The sequence below is a fragment of the Alligator mississippiensis genome, chromosome 6 (genome assembly GCF_030867095.1).
Source record: "Alligator mississippiensis isolate rAllMis1 chromosome 6, rAllMis1, whole genome shotgun sequence".
NCBI lineage: Eukaryota > Metazoa > Chordata > Crocodylia > Alligatoridae > Alligator > Alligator mississippiensis.
Window position 1 is genome coordinate 36056904 of NC_081829.1, and position 18891 is coordinate 36075794.

Sequence of the window (18891 nt, forward strand, 5' to 3'; positions counted from 1 at the left end):
AAAATGGCTTCATCCTCTTTGATTTCTATGTTGCTATTTGATTAGACTGTAGGAAATATTTTGTCCTCAGTTGGGTCATGTGCGAGTGTGTATTCAATGGAAGACTTCTGTTGCATGCAAAAAATTCCCCAGGCTACTCCTGAAAGCTTTATTGTTGGGGTTATAGGTGAATTCCTGATCTCTTCTGTCAAAATTTTTCTTTCTTTTTTTTAACTCCTTCCTTTGTCATCACTGAAAATGCCACCACAGCACAGGTGTTCATTCATACTGGATGGAGGAAGAAGTTAGTTCAACTTCTGTCTCCTCTTATTTTCCTTACAGTGTTCCTAAAATTAGACTTTTCTCTCTCCATGCAGGGTCTCATCTTCTCTTTTGGCTACTTACCAGCATTTTGAATTGGAGACTACAGATGGTATTGCTCACTGCTCTGTTACCATCACCAATTCTAAATCCATGGCTTACCTTCCCATGGCATTCATTCTTGTGATTCACAACTCTTGTTGTCAGGTCCCTGTCTAGATTTGCTCCTCTTTGCTCAGTGACCATCTGATGGTCTGTGGGAGAGTTGGGTTTCTGTCTCATCTCTACTAGACCCATGTCCCTATCATTAAATTTAAAAGAATCCATAAGAATTCTTGTTTTTCTGATGACGTGTGGAGGATATCAATGAGTAGCAAAAAATGTTATTGTACTTGGTCCTCATTTTAATAGCTGCCTTTCTACAAAGGCCCACCAAGAAAGCTGTTGGAATGAAATACTGGGTGGGCAGATAGAAGTTCTGTATTGAGGAAGTTCAGCTTCACAAAAACCAATGGGAGTTAAAACTTCTATTTCCAGTTACTTTACATGTATGAAGATAGGTGGGAAGCAAGGCAGTGTGGCACCTTACCGCTCTGAACAAGTCAGTTTATATATGCTCTCGTACACTACAAGGCACTACCTTTAGATGCTGCAAATCATTTTTCAGAAAGATTGCTTAAATAGAAAGGAATACAGTGTACATAATACAAAGGGTAAAGAAAGGGAGAAGAAAGGAGGGGGCATTGATGAGCAGTAGAGGTGGGTTGAAGAGATCAAAAGAGAGAAAGCATGTGAACCCATTGAGGGGCATATGGGTCATGAAAGCTAGTTCAGGCAGTGGGATAATCCAGAATTTCTGTTGAGACCATACTTAAAACAATCCAGTTTGTGGATGATTTATTTTCCCATAAATTTTGTGTTCACACTGTTTTTTAAAGTTTGTTTAAGAATAGCTACTCTGAGTTCAGTGATGGAGTGTTCAAGGAGATTAATGTGTTTTGCCAGAGCCTCGTCGTTCTGAAATCGATGTCAGATTTGTGTCCGTTCATTTGAAGGATTGCCCCATCTGTGATGTAGATGGCAGAGGGGTGCAGTAAGCAGGGGGATAGCATATATGACATTGATAGAGGAGCAGCTGAATTAACTCCAGATGTTATAATCCATGTTGTTTAATCCATGTTGTTTAATTTATTACCATAATTCAGTAATAATGTGGTTTGTCACATCTGGGTCTTTCTATTGCTTGAGGCTACATGCTCTTGGATATTTTCTGAGTTGTTTCTTTAGACTTAATGTTGATGGAGTAATGGAAGTAATTCTTATTCTGTATAACTGAGAGAATTCTTCTTATCCCCAAATGCTCTCTAGATTTTTAGGGCTTGTTGCTTTACTAACTTTATCTGGACTGGAGAACTCTGTCTTAATGCATACCAAAAAATAACAGTTTACTGTGTGGAGAGAGCTCTGCTCTTTACTCTAATTCTTGCTACCTCACTGTGCCTACACACTTATTTTTATTTCTTATTTCCACATTGACTTTGCATTTGCCTAGAGTTGATGACATTTTTTTTTAAACTAGTGAAGTGAATTGACATATTGACATCCAGTTGGTATGTTCAGATTCTGACTCAGTTTTTTTCAGTGCTGTTCCACCCTCCCTTGTCTCTCTCTTTCCTCCTCCTCCTCCTCCTCCTCCCCCCCCTCCCCCCCCCCCCCCCCCGCAAGTAATTGGAAGTTTGTAACATCATAGTTTTCCCCTTGTCTCTTGTGAGACCCATGTCACTATAGAAACTAGACTGGGGAAGGAAGCCAGTCCTGTTTGACCTGCATTTTGTGCTGAGGGGGTTAAAATCTTTGACCAGGGAATGACTATAAAAAGCCTTGGATGCTGGCATTTTGTAGATAACAGTGGAATTGAGGGTGTGGAACTGGCTCTGACTGGAAACTGCAGCATTCTTTAGCTAAATAGTTTTATATTATTTTTTTTCATTGCAGCTTAAGTTTTGAACTGAAACTTTACATCCTAGCAGGCTAGCCATATGTTCTCTGTAGTTCTGGGGAAGAAATTCCTGTTGCAGTGGGTTGGAGGCAACTCTCAGCTGAGTCAGTATAACTCCACATAGTACTAAAAGATGCACAAATACTGCAAAAAAACCACAAACGTTTGTAATGTTTGCATTGCATTATATTCTCCTCCCTTTCACGTGGGGGAAGCTTATGCCTACACTCCATTGAAAAATGACAGTTCTCATTATCTTCTCAGGTATGATATTTAGTCCTTCTCTAGTACAAAAGAAACTGGGTATGTGACCCACACAAGGCTACATAGCTCATCTATTTGTACCCCTGGGGATTAAAACTGGGAGCTGGGACTTAGGCTGCTGGAATTAGTTTTGATGCTACCTCTTACTACCCCAAAAGTCAGTAGATTGAATCCCGACTTTCATCTGGGCAGGAGTAAGGGCTTTACCTTATTTGAGAGGTCCAGGACAGTTTGATTAACAGAAATGTGGGATTTTAATTTGAAGGTCCGCTGCTGGCATGTTGCTTTTGGGAATTATAGAAATTATAGAACATTAGGGTTTGAAGGGACCTCAGGACATCATCTAGTCCAACAACCTGCTCACAGTAGGACCATCCCCAACTAGATCATCCCATCCAAAGCTTTGTCTAGCCAGGTCTTGAAAACCTCCAGGGATGGAGGTTCTACCACCTCTCTGGGTAACCTGTTCCAGTGTTTTACTACCCTCCTAGTGAGAAAATTCTTCCTAATATCTAACCTAAACTTCCCTTGCTGCAACTTGAGACTGTTGCTCCTTGTTCTATCATCTGTCACCACTGAGAATAGTCCAGCTCCATCCTCTTTGGAAACACCTTTCAGGTAGTTGAAGGCTGCTATTAAGTCCCCTCTCAGTCTTCTCTTCTCTAGACTAAATAAACCCAGTTCCTTCAGCCTGTCCTTATAAGCAGGGATCCTGGTTTTCCCTGATAAAAGAAATACCAAATTATCTGCTAAAAAACCCGAAATCCATGATAAAAACTAAAGGCCCCTCCACAGCCCTGCTAGTGCCCCACAGACCATGCTCCCGCAGCCCCACCTTGCTTCTGCTCATTCCCTGCTCCCTCCTGCCCTGGAGATGCGCCTCCAGCGCTTGCTGCTGTGGGGGACAGAGCACATTGCTGTGCGTGGCGGGGAGGTGGCAGCCAGGCGGGGAAGTGGCAGCCAGGCTGAGTGCAGCCAGGGCCACTGCAGCACTGGTGGCACAAGGCATACTTGGCCGTAGCAAAAGCTGGAGCCAGAATTGGTTGTGCGCAGCCAAGCGGAGCCTGGTGGGAATGACCTGGTGTGGCAAGCAGCAGCTCCCCAGATCTCCTGGCCACTGCTTCCGCCGCTCCTGCCCCCCGCTGCTCTGGCAACATGTCTCCAGTGCCTGCCACTGATTTGAGGGGTGTACCCCTGCATTGCTGCCCTCACTGCAGCCCTGTGCACAGGAGGCACGTCACCAAGGCTGTGGGGGGAGGAGGGGAAGCAATGGCAAGGAGCTATCCACTATCTGCCATGCCGGGTTGTGCCCAGTGGGCTCTAGAGGCCTTGGGGGAGGGAATCAGGGTGGCAGGGAACATTGGTGAGGAGGGGGTGTGCTGTTCCCTGCTGCCCTGTTTCCCTCCCCTGTGACCCGGCATGGCAGGGAGCAGAGGAGCCTTGCAGAAGAACCTCATTGCTGCTTCTTGCCACCCTGGTGCCCTGGCAATGCACTTCCTGCACACGGGGCTACAGTGAGCATAGCAGCATGGGGCTGTGCCCCTCAGAGGCAGGCGCTGGAGGCATGTCACTGGGGCAGTGGAGAGGCTAAGCAGTGGCGAGATCCCCATGCGGCCCTGCTGTCCCCAGCTGTGCCGGGTTGCATCTGCTAGACTCCAGAGGCCCCGGGGGAGGGAGGCAGGGAGCAGCAGAGCCCCTGTTCATTGCAGGTCTGATTCCCTCCCCTGGGGCCTCCCTAACTTGGCAGGCATGACCCAGCGCAGCTGGGGACAGCGGGGCCATATGGGGACCTTGCCACTACTGCATTCCCCACCCCCCCCTGCCCTGGTGACACATCTCCTGCACCTGCCCCTGCTTTGGGGGGTACAGTTCCCTCGCTGCCGCCCTGTGTGCAGGAGGTGTGTCTCCAGGGCCGTGTGGGGTGAGGAGATCCCCCACATGGCTCCGGTGTCCCCTGCCACACCGGGTCATGGGGGATGGAAGCTTGCAGCTGTTCCCTGCAGCCCCGCAGCCCCCACTTACCACCCAGCTTCCCCTTCAGCCCTGCCCTGCAACCCCCTAGCCCCCACTTACCACCACACAGGCTCCAGGAGCGAAGAGTGAGCTTGAGGCAAGACCTGGGAGAGTGAGCACCTCAGGCCCTGCCCTTCCCCCCTCCCCCTCCAGACTGTGCTTGGGGTTTCCTGCCCCTTTTGCAAACAGCTCTTGCAGGCTGGAACTCTGCTTGCCTGCAGAGCTCTTTGCAAAAGTGGGAAATCCGTGGGTTTCTCTGATAAAACCGGGAAATCAATGGTTTTCTCTGTCTTTCCTTGGGAAATGGAAAACCCCAATCCCTGCTCATAAATCATGTCCCCCAGCCACCTTACCATTTTTGTTGCCCTCTGCTGGACTCTCTCCAGTTCAGGGGTATGCAATTATTTCGGGCAGAGGGACGCTTACAGAGTTTTGTCAAGTCATCGAGGGCTGCATAACAGGCAGCCAGGGGCAGATAAATATTAGTTTTCTAAATTTTTAGGGGCCCCACGGGCTGAATAGAATGAGCTGGCAGGCCACATTTTGCCCACCCCTACTCTAATTTGTCCACATCCTTTCTGTAGTGGGGGGCCAAAACTGAACACAGTACTCTAGATGTGGCCTCACTAATGCTGGATAGAGGGATATAATCACTTCCCTTGACCTACGGACAACACATGTACCAGTGCAGCCCAGTATGCCATTAGCCTTCTTGGCAAAGAGGGCACACTGCTGCCAATGTTGCATTGAGGGGGGAGGGGAGGGTAATGGGACAGGCTGGTGGGTATGGCAGTTGAGATTTGCAGTAATTCTTGGGAAACTGCAGTTCTGGAGGAGCAGGGAGTGGCATGTCGGAGCAAGTTCCCTGGGGGCTGGGAAGTCTGCTGCCTTAAATGCTTATGTGGACGAATATAGTTGTCAGGCAGGCTGACTAAGAAATGGAGCTGCCCTGATAGCTGTGCTGACTCTTTAAACCTTTGTAGCAGACTGATAGGAGGTGGGTGGATCCTCAAGATGAAGAGATGCTTTGAAGCATCCTGCGTTTTAGATAGTGTGCTCTGTCTCTCTACTGTAGAACTTTGTTCCCCTTTTATCATACAGTGACACTCCTTCAGGTCAGGCAGCTGGTTAGTAATGACTCGGCAGCTGCCCAACGGAAAGGAAAGTGTGGGAGAAATGTGTTGCAAGTCATGGAAAGGTTAAAATGATTAGGTAGCTGGAAACTGCTTATCAGTAAGGATAGGAGAGCAGCTGGTATTCCCTGTGGAAACATTTTTTAAGTGAAGCTGAAAGCTGAACAATTGTAGGGTGGTCTGAAAAACAGGGAGGAGGAGGAAGATCTGCAGAAAGTATAATCTGTGGCTGTATTTTATTCAGTTTTATTAATGTATAGCTTGCCTTTTTGTCTCCATTTTGCTTGCGGCTGCTATTTTTCTTTATATGGTATAGATCTACTGACACAGGCAAATCTGGATATCTCGGTTATATCACTAAATGTCTGTTTTTACATTTTGCTATTTAAACACTAAACACTCTAAGTTTCTTCTCCAATTCACTTTTATCATCAACAAAGGGCTAATTCTCCCTACTGCAGTATCTCGGTCATGAAGTTCTACATGGGAACAACAGCTGAGCAAGCTTCACACAGTTTCTTGCAGTAAAAGAGTTTGTTTGTTCACTGTCTGAATGTCTAGCATCGTTCCTGGAGTAGGGTGAAATCAAAAGACCATTTTTTAATATACTGAAGTCCAGGAACATCAGAAAGAAGCAGCAACTGAGTTTAGGAATTCAATTTAGGAATTCGGCTGAAAAGTTTATGATTCTAATTCGGACTAGATTCTTTGGATGAATTTAAGTTAGTCTAAAAAAAAAAAAAGATATCAGATTTACCCAAAGAACCTTGTCTGCCTATGTCCTTAGACCAACACAACTACAACCTACACCCCTGATTATAACTCAGTGGTGTTCAACCTCCAGCCCACAGGCCAAATCCAGCATGTGGGCCTGTGATCCAGCCTGTAAGGCTCCACAAAGGTCTGGAAATTTGGGAGTAGTGGCAGCATTAATTGTCATGGCTCTGGGAGCCCTGGAAATCAATAGTGACACTGTTCCTTGGGCTGCAGATAGGATCCTGCCTTTGCTCCCGTGTTGTGAAATTTCTGGACCCATTAGGAAATCCTGCGGGCCAGATAACAGGGCCCATGTTCCAGTGGCTGAGGTCACTCGCTCTAGCCTGAATTTGCTGGGCTGACCCCATTTGGCCCACGGACCAGCCCCATGCCACTTAACTGACCCACAGGGCCAGAAGATTGAGCGCTGGTGTTCTAACTAGATCAGTTTGGGGAAACTTTTCTGTCCAGTGTCTGTATGTGATTAGATAGAAATAGAGTAAAATCAACAGATTTTCCCTTATTTTAACCAAAACTAGACTTCACCCCCCCACATTTCTTAAACAGACCATGAGAATTGGAACTAGTGATGAATCATCCATCTAAAGGCTCAGAAGTTTGGTTTGGATGCTTCTCCATGTGTTCTCCAAAGAATGTTGTGCATTTGAAAGCTTGTCTAACTTTATTCCAGTCCCACAGTTGGTCCAATAAAAGAGATCACCCCCTCCCCACCCAAAATCCTAGTCTCTTGTGTAATCCCTGGACCGTCACTGCTACAACATCACATTAACACTATCCTAAAAAAGAAGGCATTTTAACTTTTGACAACAGAGCGCTCTCAAAATTCACAGGGCTCTCCCAGGCAGACCTGCGACTCTCTACTGACTTTCAGGAACCAGTTTAACAAATTGCCACAGATTCAGTAAGAGCAGTCAGTAGCTGAGAGAATACTTTCCAAGCCAAGATGGATGGAGTGAGTGGAGAGATGCCCAAGTCTCCTGAGCCTTTAACACGATGTCCTTTTAAAGAATATACATAATGCTTTTCTGCACCACTTGTCTTTAAAAGGTTCTTCTGGGAATCCTAATATCACCAAATCATCTTTCTCGAAGAGTCTGAGTATGTGTCTGAACGCTCAGTTTCAGTTTTGCAGTTGCCTGTAAACATCCTTTTTAAGGGGATGTGGGAGAAGATGTGCTTGTGACCGCTTTCAAAATAATGCTTAAGAATTATTGCACCACGCAAGGAGTGTCAAAGTGGGTTTGATGCTAGATGTAAGGCAGGAGACAACCTGTGAAGTGCAGTTGTCTGTCAAAGTACCAAAACTAGCTACAAAGTAAACTGAATTGCAATGTGTGGGGGCACAAGGAGTTTCTTGTAACCCTTTATAGCACTCTTAGTTTTCTTTAAAATTGTAAGATGGTGTGAAAGTTTGTTAGCTGACGCTGATTGTCAGTTGCAGAGTTAGAAACACCTGTAGCCCCTTTGCACCCTCTGCGCACACTCCATTTAACGTTGGGCTTCTTGCTTTTGCTTGCCTTGGGATACAGTCCTACAATTCTCCTACTTTTAGACTTCTGTCTTGCGTTAAGGCCCCTGGATACCAACACTAGGATCTCAGTAGGTCCAGCTGTGCTCTGCACCTGAAGTCCAGTCAGTGGTACTGTGGTGACCAGGCAGCTTTCTTAAAACAAAGCATTTTTATGCTGTTGTATTCCTACTGTTATTATTTTAAGATCTTGTCTCTAATCTTGAGTGTTTAGACATCTATCTTGGCTTAAATCAGTGTTTCTCAACTCTCATGGGTGTTTCTGAACCTCTAGAGGGGACATAAGAGGGAGGAATGAAAAAGCAGAAGGAAAAAAAAGGGGAAATACCAAGGGAAGATAAATAAGAAAAAGAGGTGTGAGAGAAATCAACTTTCTAGAGTATTTCTTAAATGATTAGAGAGATTACAGTAGTGGTTCTCAATCTTTTTAGATTCAAGGCACCGCTCCACAACTTTTCTTAACTGGGGTGCCACTAAATTCATATCCACTGTTGTGCTGCCTCAGCTTCTCAGTGGTTCTCAACTGGGGTTCTCCTGTTGCCGCAGCCAAATGAAAGTGCCCGAAATGTGTGGAGCCTGACCAGGAAGTGACTGTGGCAGAAGCCGGTGTCCCTGCCCGCATGTCTATCTGAATAACTGATGCACCCCTTCAGGATCTGACCCTGCATGCTCCTCTTGGCACAAGCAGCACGCGGGACAGTTCCCTCTGGTAACAGCATGGAGATTTATCTGTGTGTTTCCTTTGTTTCTTCAGGCTGGTATTTGCCACAGCAGTGGTACCACTGCCATGGCACCCTTGAAAGGGTCTTATAGCATCCATGTTGAACCACTGGGTTAGTGTGGTGGTAGTGACTGTGTTTTACTTCTGTTATCAGGAGCGGGGGTGGTGCTGGTGCTAAGACACACAGTTAATATCCCAGAGGTTGCAAGCTCAAGACTCACGGCATTGCCCTGTTGGATTCCAACAAATTGCAAATGCTGCTAAATATCTTGTCACAAGGAAATGAAAAAGGAAAGAAGTTACCTACTAGTTACCTTACCCACTCGACGTCTTATGGTGAATTCTATTATTAGGTGATCACTGTCCCCCAGATGGCTACCGATCTGGAGGTCCCCTACCATGTCATCCCCCGTTGCCCATACCAGATCCAGTATGGCATTCCCCCTAGTGGGACCGTGTAATCTTGACCGTGTAATTGTGATGACATGGTAGGGGACCTCCAGATCGGTAGCCATCTGGGGACAGTGATCACCTAATAATAGAATTCACCATAAGACGTCGAGTGGGTAAGGTAACTAGTAGGGTGAAAGTGCTAGACTTTAGGAAAGCTGATCTCAATGAACTTAGGCGATTAGTCCAGGACGCACTGCAGAGTAAGAGTTTTGAAGTGATGGGAGCCCAAGAAGGGTGGCTGTGCCTTAAGGAAACGATCCTTCCGGCACAAAGCAAGACGATCCCCGCGCGAGGTAAAAGAGGGAAAGGGGCCAGGAGGCTTCCCTGGCTGACCACAGAAATCCAGGGCAGCCTAAGGGCCAAAAGGGGAGCACATAAAAAGTGGAAACGGGGAGAGATCACCAAAGACGAATATACCTCCTCTGCTTGTGCTTGTAGGGAGGCAGTTAGAGGGGCCAAAGCTACCATGGAGCTGAGGATCGCAACCCAAGTAAAAGACAACAAGAAATTGTTTTTTAGATATATAGGGAGTAAAAGGAAGGCCCAGGGAGGAGTAGGACCCCTGCTAAATGGGCAGAAACAATTGGTGACGGACAGGGGGGACAAGGCTGAACTCCTCAACGAGTTCTTTGCCTCAGTGTTCCTAAGCAAGGGGCAAGACAAATCTCACACTGGGGTTGTAGAAAGGCAGCAGCAAGGCGCCAGACTACCATGCGTAGACCCTGAGATGGTGCAGAGTCATTTGGAAGAACTGGATGCCTTTAAGTCAGCAGGCCCGGATGAGCTCCATCCGAGGGTGCTGAAGGCACTGGCCGACATCGTTGCAGAATCACTGGCGGGAATATTTGAAAGCTCGTGGCACACGGGCCAAGTCCCGGAGGACTGGAAAAGGGCCAATGTGGTCCCCATCTTCAAGAAGGGGACGAAGGAGGACCCAGGCAACTATAGGCCAGTCAGTCTCACCTCCATCCTTGGCAAAGTCTTTGAAAAAATTATCAAGGCTCACATTTGTGAGAGCCCGGCAGGACAAATTATTCTGAGGGGAAACCAGCACAGGTTCGTGGCAGGCAGATCGTGCCTGACCAGTCTAGTCTCTTTTTATGACCAGGTTACGAAACGCTTGGACACAGGAGGAGGGGTGGATGTTGTATACTTGGACTTCAGGAAGGCCTTCGATACGGTATCCCACCCCATACTGGTGAACAAGTTAAGAGGCTGTGACTTGGATGACTACGCAGTCCGGTGGGTGGCAAATTGGCTGGAGGGTCGCACCCAGAGAGTCGTGGTGGATGGGTCGGTTTCGACCTGGAAGGGTGTGGGCAGTGGGGTCCCATAGGGCTCGGTCCTTGGACCGATACTCTTTAATGTCTTCATCAGTGACTTGGATGATGGAGTGAAATGTACTCTGTCCAAGTTTGCAGATGACACAAAGCTCTGGGGAGATGTGGACACGCCGGAGGGCAGGGAACAGCTGCAAGCAGACCTGGACGGGTTGGACAAGTGGGCAGAAAACAATAGAATGCAGTTCAACAAGGAGAAATGCAAAGTGCTGCACCTAGGGAGGAAAAATGTCTGGCACACCTACAGCCTAGGAAATGACCTGCTGGGTGGCACGGAAGTGGAAAGGGATCTTGGAGTCCTAGTGGACTCCAAGATGAACATGAGTCGGCAGTGTGACGAAGCCATCAAAAAAGCCAATGGCACTTTATCGTGCATCAGCAGATGCATGACGAATAGGTCCAAGGAGGTGATACTTCCCCTCTATCGGGCACTGGTCAGACCGCAGTTGGAGTACTGCGTGCAATTCTGGGTGCCACACTTCAAGAAGGATGCGGATAACCTGGAGAGGGTCCAGAGAAGGGCAACTTGTATGGTCAAGGGCCTACAGACCAAGCCCTATGAGGAGAGACTAGAGAAACTGGACCTTTTCAGCCTCCGCAAGAGAAGGTTGAGAGGCAACCTTGTGGCTGCCTATAAGTTCATCACGGGGGTGCAGAAGGGAATTGGTGAGGCTTTACTCACCAAGGCAACCTCGGGGGTTACAAGAAACAATGCCCACAAGCTAGCAGAGAGCAGATTTAGATTGGACATTAGGAAGAACTTCTTCACAGTTCGAGTGGCCAAGGTCTGGAACGGGCTTCCAAGGGAGGTGGTGCTCTCCCCTACCCTGGGGGTCTTCAAGAGGAGGTTAGATGAGTATCTAGCTGGGGTCATCTAGACCCAGCACTCTTTCCTGCTTATGCAGGGGGTCGGACTCAATGATCTATTGAGGTCCCTTCCAACCCTAACATCTATGAATCTATAAGAACTTCTGTTATCTATAACACAGAATCGTGGGGTACACTGCAATAGAACAGACTCTAAAGGGATATACAGCCCCAAATATTCTGAGAAGTATTGCCCTAAGTATCCTACCCCTCTTTTCATGAACTTAGAGAGGCCTAGTTGCTTCATACACTCTACAGAGCCTGTCTCTGACAATTAGTTCCTTGGGAGCCTTATATGGACGTTTTTCCTCCCTGTTTCAAAAAGTCTTGTTTCGTTGGCCTGGGTAATACAATCTGTGAAGCTGGTAGTTTGTCTGTGTTCTCTTTCCCTCTCCAAATGCTTTTTTTAATGCATGTTTTCTTTTTTTGTTGTATGAGCTTGACAGATGAAGAGGCAAATTGTCATAATAGGTTGAATGGTCACAAAGTAGAGCTCCTGTTTATTTTGAAAAAGAAAATTGACATGCACACGTATTTGTGTGGCATTGACAGGATTCAAGCTTCTAAGTGCTTTGTGGATGCATTCACCCTTCATTTCTGAATACAAGTTAAAAAAAAGTCGTTAGCAAAAATGAATCCTGTGGCATTTCTTAAAAATAGAAGATTTTTTTTTTTTTAACGTTTTCCTTTGTCAGATTAGCAGGTGGGATTCCTTTTTGGGTGCTGGGTTGAAACAGTAGCAGCCATTCTTCAGCACTGTTTCTATTTAAGAAGATCTATACACACCTTGAGAGGGGATTATAGGCCGTAATTTCTCTGTCAATAAGTTTTTATAGTCTCTAAAATAAGCCTCTGTCTGTGAAATCTGCATCTGGTTTTTTGTGTTTTGGATAAAAGCTTCTCTGGGTAAAATTATCTTATTTACCAGGATGCAAATGTTTAAAGGTATTGCTATTGCATGTCATGCTTCGACTTAGTACGGTATATAAAAATGGGTGCAATTCACTTTTCAAAATCTCTTGGTATCCACACTTGGTGTAAAGCTAGTTTGACAGGAACTATGGATGCAGGACACTATACCGTAATAAAATGCCCAGTTACCAACCGCCTCCATAAGGAATGCATAAATCTTTACCTATTCCAGATTCTGGAAACAAAATAATTAATGAAACTCCTAAGTAAAGTGAAAATCTTAATTATTAGAATTTTCAAACATTGTGAGACTTGCATTACAAAGCGGTGTTGGGACATTGCATGCCCGGATGATAAGTGTATGATAAGAATCTTATTCTCAGTTTGCTGAATGATCAGAGATTGCCAAAGAGAGGGCACAGACAACCATTTGCAGCCCTTCTCTCAGAAAAATACAGAAATGCTGACCTTCCTCCCCTCCCTCCCCTTCTGCCAAATGCCTACTAGGCAATTTCCAGACACCAGAAGGGAAGTCAAACCCTGATCTGTGTGAGGCAACTTGATCTCCCTCCCAGAGAGGATATCCAGTGTTGCACTCATTCAGTCCCTTAGGACAAGGATAGCTTTGTTTTATCCTACTATTCAACCGCTCCAGTGGGACTTGATTTGCCGTTGTTTTTCTGCTTCCACTTCAAAAAGTTGGACCTAAATTTGTCATGAATTTGAAACTTGACATAGAACAAGTTTTTGGCTTTGTAACTTAACACAACCCTGATTTAAGTTCCAATACGTTACTAGAAATAATTTAGTAATGCTTTTTAAAATAGTTTTTTTCTTAAAATGGACTCTTCTTTTCTCTCTACATCCAAAGGGACATTTTTGTATCTGGGGTGGAAAATGGTTGGTGTGGGGGTTAGTGTGTGTGTGTGGTAATGACAGCATGTGATAAACCTACATCCCAAATTGCAGGACAAAATTTAAGTAACAACCTTATGTTAGACCATTTCGTGTTGGGCTAAGACATGGGTGGGCAATTATTTGAGCTGTTAATGAGTTTTGGTGAGCTGTTAAGGGCAGAGGAGGGAGGGGAGACCAGGTGAGAAGATGCCAATTGATCCTATCTGGCCCACCAGCTACCACCAGGAGCCTGAGGAAGGAGGGCTGACCCCCATGGTACTCTGCTGTGCCACAGCTGGAACCAGGCCAGATTGCATGGCCTGCAGACTCCTCCACTCCCCCAAATACATCCCCTCCCACCCCTCCCCCCCCACCCCCGCTCAGGTTCCTGTTGGCAGTGTGCAGTCCTGGCACCGCAGCTGCCAGCGGTCAGGGCTGCATGGGACAGGGTGTGACACTGTGCGCCGAGTAGCCATTGTGCTCACCTGCTGTGGTGAGGTGCTGCCACTGTGCATCACTGAAGGTCAGGGCAGCCACCCCAGGTCAAGTGTTCCTGCAGCCATCATGGGCTAATCTCCTAGTGGTGCCACAGAACCAGCGACTCGTTGCAGTGGGTGAGACAGCTATTCACCTTGCTGTCATACCCCTTTCCAAGCAGATGAGTGCTGCACAACCTGGCCCTGGCTGTGGCAGAGCAGAGCAGCGCAGGGCACAACCCTCCCTCCTTAGGATCCCAGTGGTGGCTGGCAGGCCAGATAGGGTCAACTGGCAGGTCAGATGTGGCCTGTGGGCTATATTTTCTCCACCCTTTGACTTACAGCTATGGTACTGTAGCCTTACTTCAGATGTGCCAGAGAATCAAAGGGGCTTTGGTCTTGCTCAGATTGGAACTTCAGCTATGGGGAATGGTGGTCAGGGTAGGAGAAAGATCTGGTTGCTTTAAATTCTCTCTTCCCACATAAGTAACTAGAGTGTGATAGGTGAAGAAAGAAAAGTTCTGCTTTTCCCTGAAGTTTCATTCCTTTATGCCCAGGTGTCATGCAGGAGTAAGATGCTGTGAGAAGGGGTGAAGTAACTCCCTTCTCCAGATCAAGAGGAGGAATTGTGACTGAATCAGTCTGGCCACACAGCTCTGGCAACAGACGTGGGCTCCTACCTTTTTGGGTTAGTCTGTAGAGTTGCATGCTAGTCCTATCAGCAGTAAGATGAGTGTCTGCCTTCCTCCTGCTTTTCCTTGTAACACTGTTTTGCTAACATTGCCTCACTTCCACATTTGAGGTAAGACTATTTGAAAAATGTCTCCAGTCCCTTCACTTTCTGAACCTTCATTACACTTTTGTAGGGAGAAAATCCTTTAAACAAGTGATTAGAGGGTTCAATGGACAAGTGCTTTCCCATTTAGTTTTCAGACTGACTGGTGTTTGCTGCTGTAATCTTTCCCACATTTTAAGCTCTTGAGGGCACTTTTCCAATTTAACGGCTTTTAAAGTGAAACTGGGCTTGGTGGGTTTGGTATCACATTGCTTACTTCAGAAAGTTCAGCGCTTACTCAGACAATTGGGTTAAGTCTGGTGTTGCAACACTAAGAAACAATTGTGGATGAAGTTGACCTTTGTAGAGTACAAGTAGCAGCCCAGAAAAAGGAACCTTGCAATGCAAATCAAAGCTTTTGTAACTGCGTGACTCTTGTCCTGACCAAAATAAAAATAATTATGCAAACTTGATAAAATAGAGAAATGTAAAATATGACAGTGATAGAACAGGTGGCACAGCTGAACAGTGGATCTTCCCTGCACTGTTCTTTCTGAACATATTCTTAAAATCTTGTAAAACTGATTGGGGTAGAAAAATAATAAATCATGAGTACACAAAGTACAAGTGCTGCTTGTGCCTGGGGACAGATGGAAATGTGAAAGGGGTGGTGACTGTTAGTGCAGAATTGGTTCTCCATTGATGCAGGTGTTCCAGATTCAAATTTGATCAAACATTTTTCTCGTTTGGGGGTGGTCTTCTTTTGCCATATGGAAGAAATAATAATAATAAAAAAATAGCGCTAAGACCACAAGTAGTTTGCCAGCGGATGTAGAAGCCAGTGTGATAATTGAGCCTTTTTTTAAACCAACCCTTTACCTGTTCTTCCCTTCTTTGCAGGCATTGCTCTATAGAAGATGCACTATTACCGATACTCTAATGCAGAAGTCAGCTGTTGGTACAAATACCTGCTTTTCAGTTACAACATAATCTTCTGGGTGAGTTCAAGACAAATGTTGTCCTTTTGTAATACAAGGTACATGGCCAAGCTAAAGACATGCTAGTTACAGACAGTGGTTGATACGGAATTTTGTACTATGCCCAACCATATTTTCTATATTGCAAATTTTACATTGGTGGCAGACAGCTGTCCAGCTGTTTCTTTATTACTGATTTGCATTGTCATAATGTAGCCATCATGATACAAATTGGAGAGAAACAACATCCTTGTTCAAGGGAGCTTACATGTTTGGTCACACAATAAATCAGCTTACTGTCTAGTCCCTAAACCTCAGACATCTCATCTACAGATGAGTCACAATAGAAAAAACTAGACCTATGGACTTCTCCTGCTTTGGTAGTTTAATTTGAAAAATTGGGCTGGATAGCTGAATATTCTTTTCTCAACATGCTGCTGCGTTTACTACTGCTCTAGGCTGGAACCATTAAATTTACTGTGCAGGAATGGTAAATACTTAGTATATAGAAATTACTGAAGCTTTTCCAGTATGAAGAAAGTCAGCTAACTTAGTCTCAGTTCATTTATTTTTCAAATAATATAGACTGACTTACCTGATGCTAATTCAAACAAAGTCTGCAGAAGGACACAGAAGATGGCATCAAGCCCTTATTGTCATACTATGCTACGTTTGTATTTATTCATAGATGTTAGGGTCGGAAGAGACCTCAATAGATCATTGAGTCCGACCCCCTGCATAGGCAGGAAAGAGTGCTGGGTTTAGATGACCCCAGCTAGATACCTATCCAACCTCCTCTTGAAGACCCCCAGGGTAGGGGAGAGCACCACCTCCTTTGGGAGCCCATTCCAGACCTTGGCCGCTCTAACTGTGAAGAAGTTCTTCCTAATGTCCAGTCTAAATCTGCTCTCTGCTAGCTTGTGGCCATTATTTCTTGTAACCCCCGAGGTCGCCTTGGTGAGTAAAGCCTCACCAATTCCCTTCTGTGCCCCCGTGATGAACTTATAGGCAGCCACAAGGTCGCCTCTCAGCCTTCTCTCGCGGAGGCTGAAGAGGTCCAGGTGCCCTAGTCTCGCCTCATAAGGCTTGGCCTGCAAGCCCTTAACCGTATGAGTGGCCCTTCTCTGGACCCTCCTCAGGATATCCACATCCCTCTTAAAGTGTGGCGCCCAAAATTGCACACAGCATTCCAACTGCGGTCTGACCATCGCCCGATAGAGGGGAATAATCACCTCCTTGGATCTGTTCGTCATGCATCTGCTGATGCACGATAAAGTGCCATTAGCTTTTCTGATGGCTTCGTCACACTGACGACTCATGTTCATCTTGGAGTCCACCAGGACTCCAAGATCCCTTTCCGCTTCCGTGCCTCCAAGCAGGTCATTTCCTAGGCAGTAGGTATGCTGGACATTTTTCCTCCCTAGGTGCAGCACTTTGCATTTCTCCTTGTTGAATTGCATTCTGTTGTTTTGTGCCCATATGTCCAACCTGTCCAGGTCTGCTGTTCCCTGCCCTTCGGTGTGTCCACCTCTCTCCACATTTTTGTGTCATCCGCAAACTTGGACAGAGTACACTTCACTCCCTCGTCCAAGTCGCTGATGAAGACATTGAAGAGTATCGGTCCAAGGACCGAGCCCTGTGGGACCCCACTGCCCACCCCCTTCCAGGTCGATACCGACCCATCCACTACAACTCTCTGGGTACGACCCTCTAGCCAATTCGCCACCCACTGGACTGTGTAGTCGTCCAAGTCACAGCCTCTTAACTTGTTCACCAGTATGGGGTGGGATACTGTATCGAAGGCCTTCCTGAAGTCTAAGTAAACAACGTCAACCCCTACTTCTGCATCCAGGTGTTTTGTAACCTGGTCATAGAAAGAGACTAGATTAGTCAGGCATGATCTACCTGCTACGAACCTGTGCTGGTTTCGCCTCAGCATAGTTTTTCCTACCAGGCTCTCGCAAATGTGAGCCTTGATAATTTTTTCAAAGACTTTGCCTAGGATGGAGGTGAGACTGACTGGCCTATAGTTGCCTGGGTCCTCCTTCCTCTACTTCTTGAAAATGGGGACCACATTGGCCCTTTTCCAGTCCTCCGGGACCGGGCCCATGCGCCGCGAGCATTCAAATATTCCTGCCAGTGGCTGCACAATGACGTCAGCCAGTGCCTACAGTACCCTCGGATGGAGATCATCCGGGCCTGCCGACTTAAACGCATCCAGTTCCTCCAAGTGCCTGTGAAACATCTCAGGGTCTACGCTTTGTAGTCTGGCATCCTGCTGCTGCCTCTTTGCAATCCCAGTGAGCCTTGTCTTGCTCCTCGCTTAGGAACACTGAGGCAAAGAACTCATTAAGGAGTTCAGCCTTGTCCCCCCTGTCCGTCACCAATTCCTTATGCCCATTTAGTAGAGGTCCATTTAGTTTAAGGCATGCCCCTTAAAACACTAGTGGTTGCAAGTTGTGAGGCTATCACCTGAACTTAAAGTTTTCCTAGAGAACCTTAAAATAGCCAGGAATTGCTGATCTATATGGTATTAGGTGTATGTTGATGACCTTGGAGATGATGAAAAAGGAATGCCGTGACTATTTGTGCCAGTGTATATGAAAAACTTAAGTCCGTTAGTCACTGAAATAAATGCTTGGTATAACCCCATTGAACTGTTCCTTGCATGGACATCATTAAAATTATTCCTGTAACTGGTATAATGATTTTATTCTGTGTTGTGACTGAGCAGACTTTCACTGGATCGAACTTAAATATTGAATTTTTGCAGGGAAAGAGACAACTTATTTTGTTCAAAGTTGATAACATGGCACTAGGTACCACACACAAATAATTATATTTCCATTGAAGCTACTGGAGCTAAATGGATTTTTAGATTAACCTCATCAGTCTGTGATAGAAGTTTTAGAATGTCTTGATTTGTTTTAGAAACAGATCTGATATTTTGATATATCTCAAGATGAAGCTAGTTTAATGAAGAATAGTGGAGAAAGCAGGATTTGAACTTCCATGATTGTTCTTTGCAAGATTACTGCTTAACATTTCCAATAAATTCGTTAATAAGTCTCAGGACTTGGTCTAATCTTTTATTAGACCAACAATGTTTTTGCAAAAATATTTTTTAATTGCAAGCTTTTGGGCACAGACACCCTTCATCAGGTATTGGAGAAAAGGCTGTATAAGTTCTCCTGGGTAAAAATGAAAGTTCATATTTCATAGGATTTCACAGAGGAATCAATAGACGGAAAACTCCTCTGGGCAGTCAGTTTACAGCTGGTATAGAGAAAATTACCTTGAAACAATGGCAATAGCAGTGTCTCAGGTTTCAGGTGGTCAGTAGCTTCCTGCTTGGGGAAAATATGAAGATTTCATTTTTAAAATTGGCTAAAATTCTTTATCTTCCATGTGTCAGGTGTCCAGGTTGTAGCCATATTGGTCTAAAGGAAGAAGCAATCA

The 18891-nt window shown here is 45.7% G+C and overlaps 1 protein-coding gene across 2 annotated transcripts in view; it reads left to right on the forward strand.

The window, feature by feature from the left end:
* TSPAN14 (tetraspanin 14) overlaps window positions 1-18891 on the forward strand; it is an 85695-nt gene that overhangs the window by 22069 nt on the left and 44735 nt on the right. For both annotated transcript variants that reach the window (XM_006264716.4, XM_014602632.3), the window contains one exon: window positions 15356-15453. In XM_006264716.4, coding sequence (XP_006264778.1) covers window positions 15373-15453 — 81 coding nt within the window. In that variant the 5' untranslated portion in view covers window positions 15356-15372. Of the gene's footprint in view, window positions 1-15355; window positions 15454-18891 lie in introns of those variants that run through there.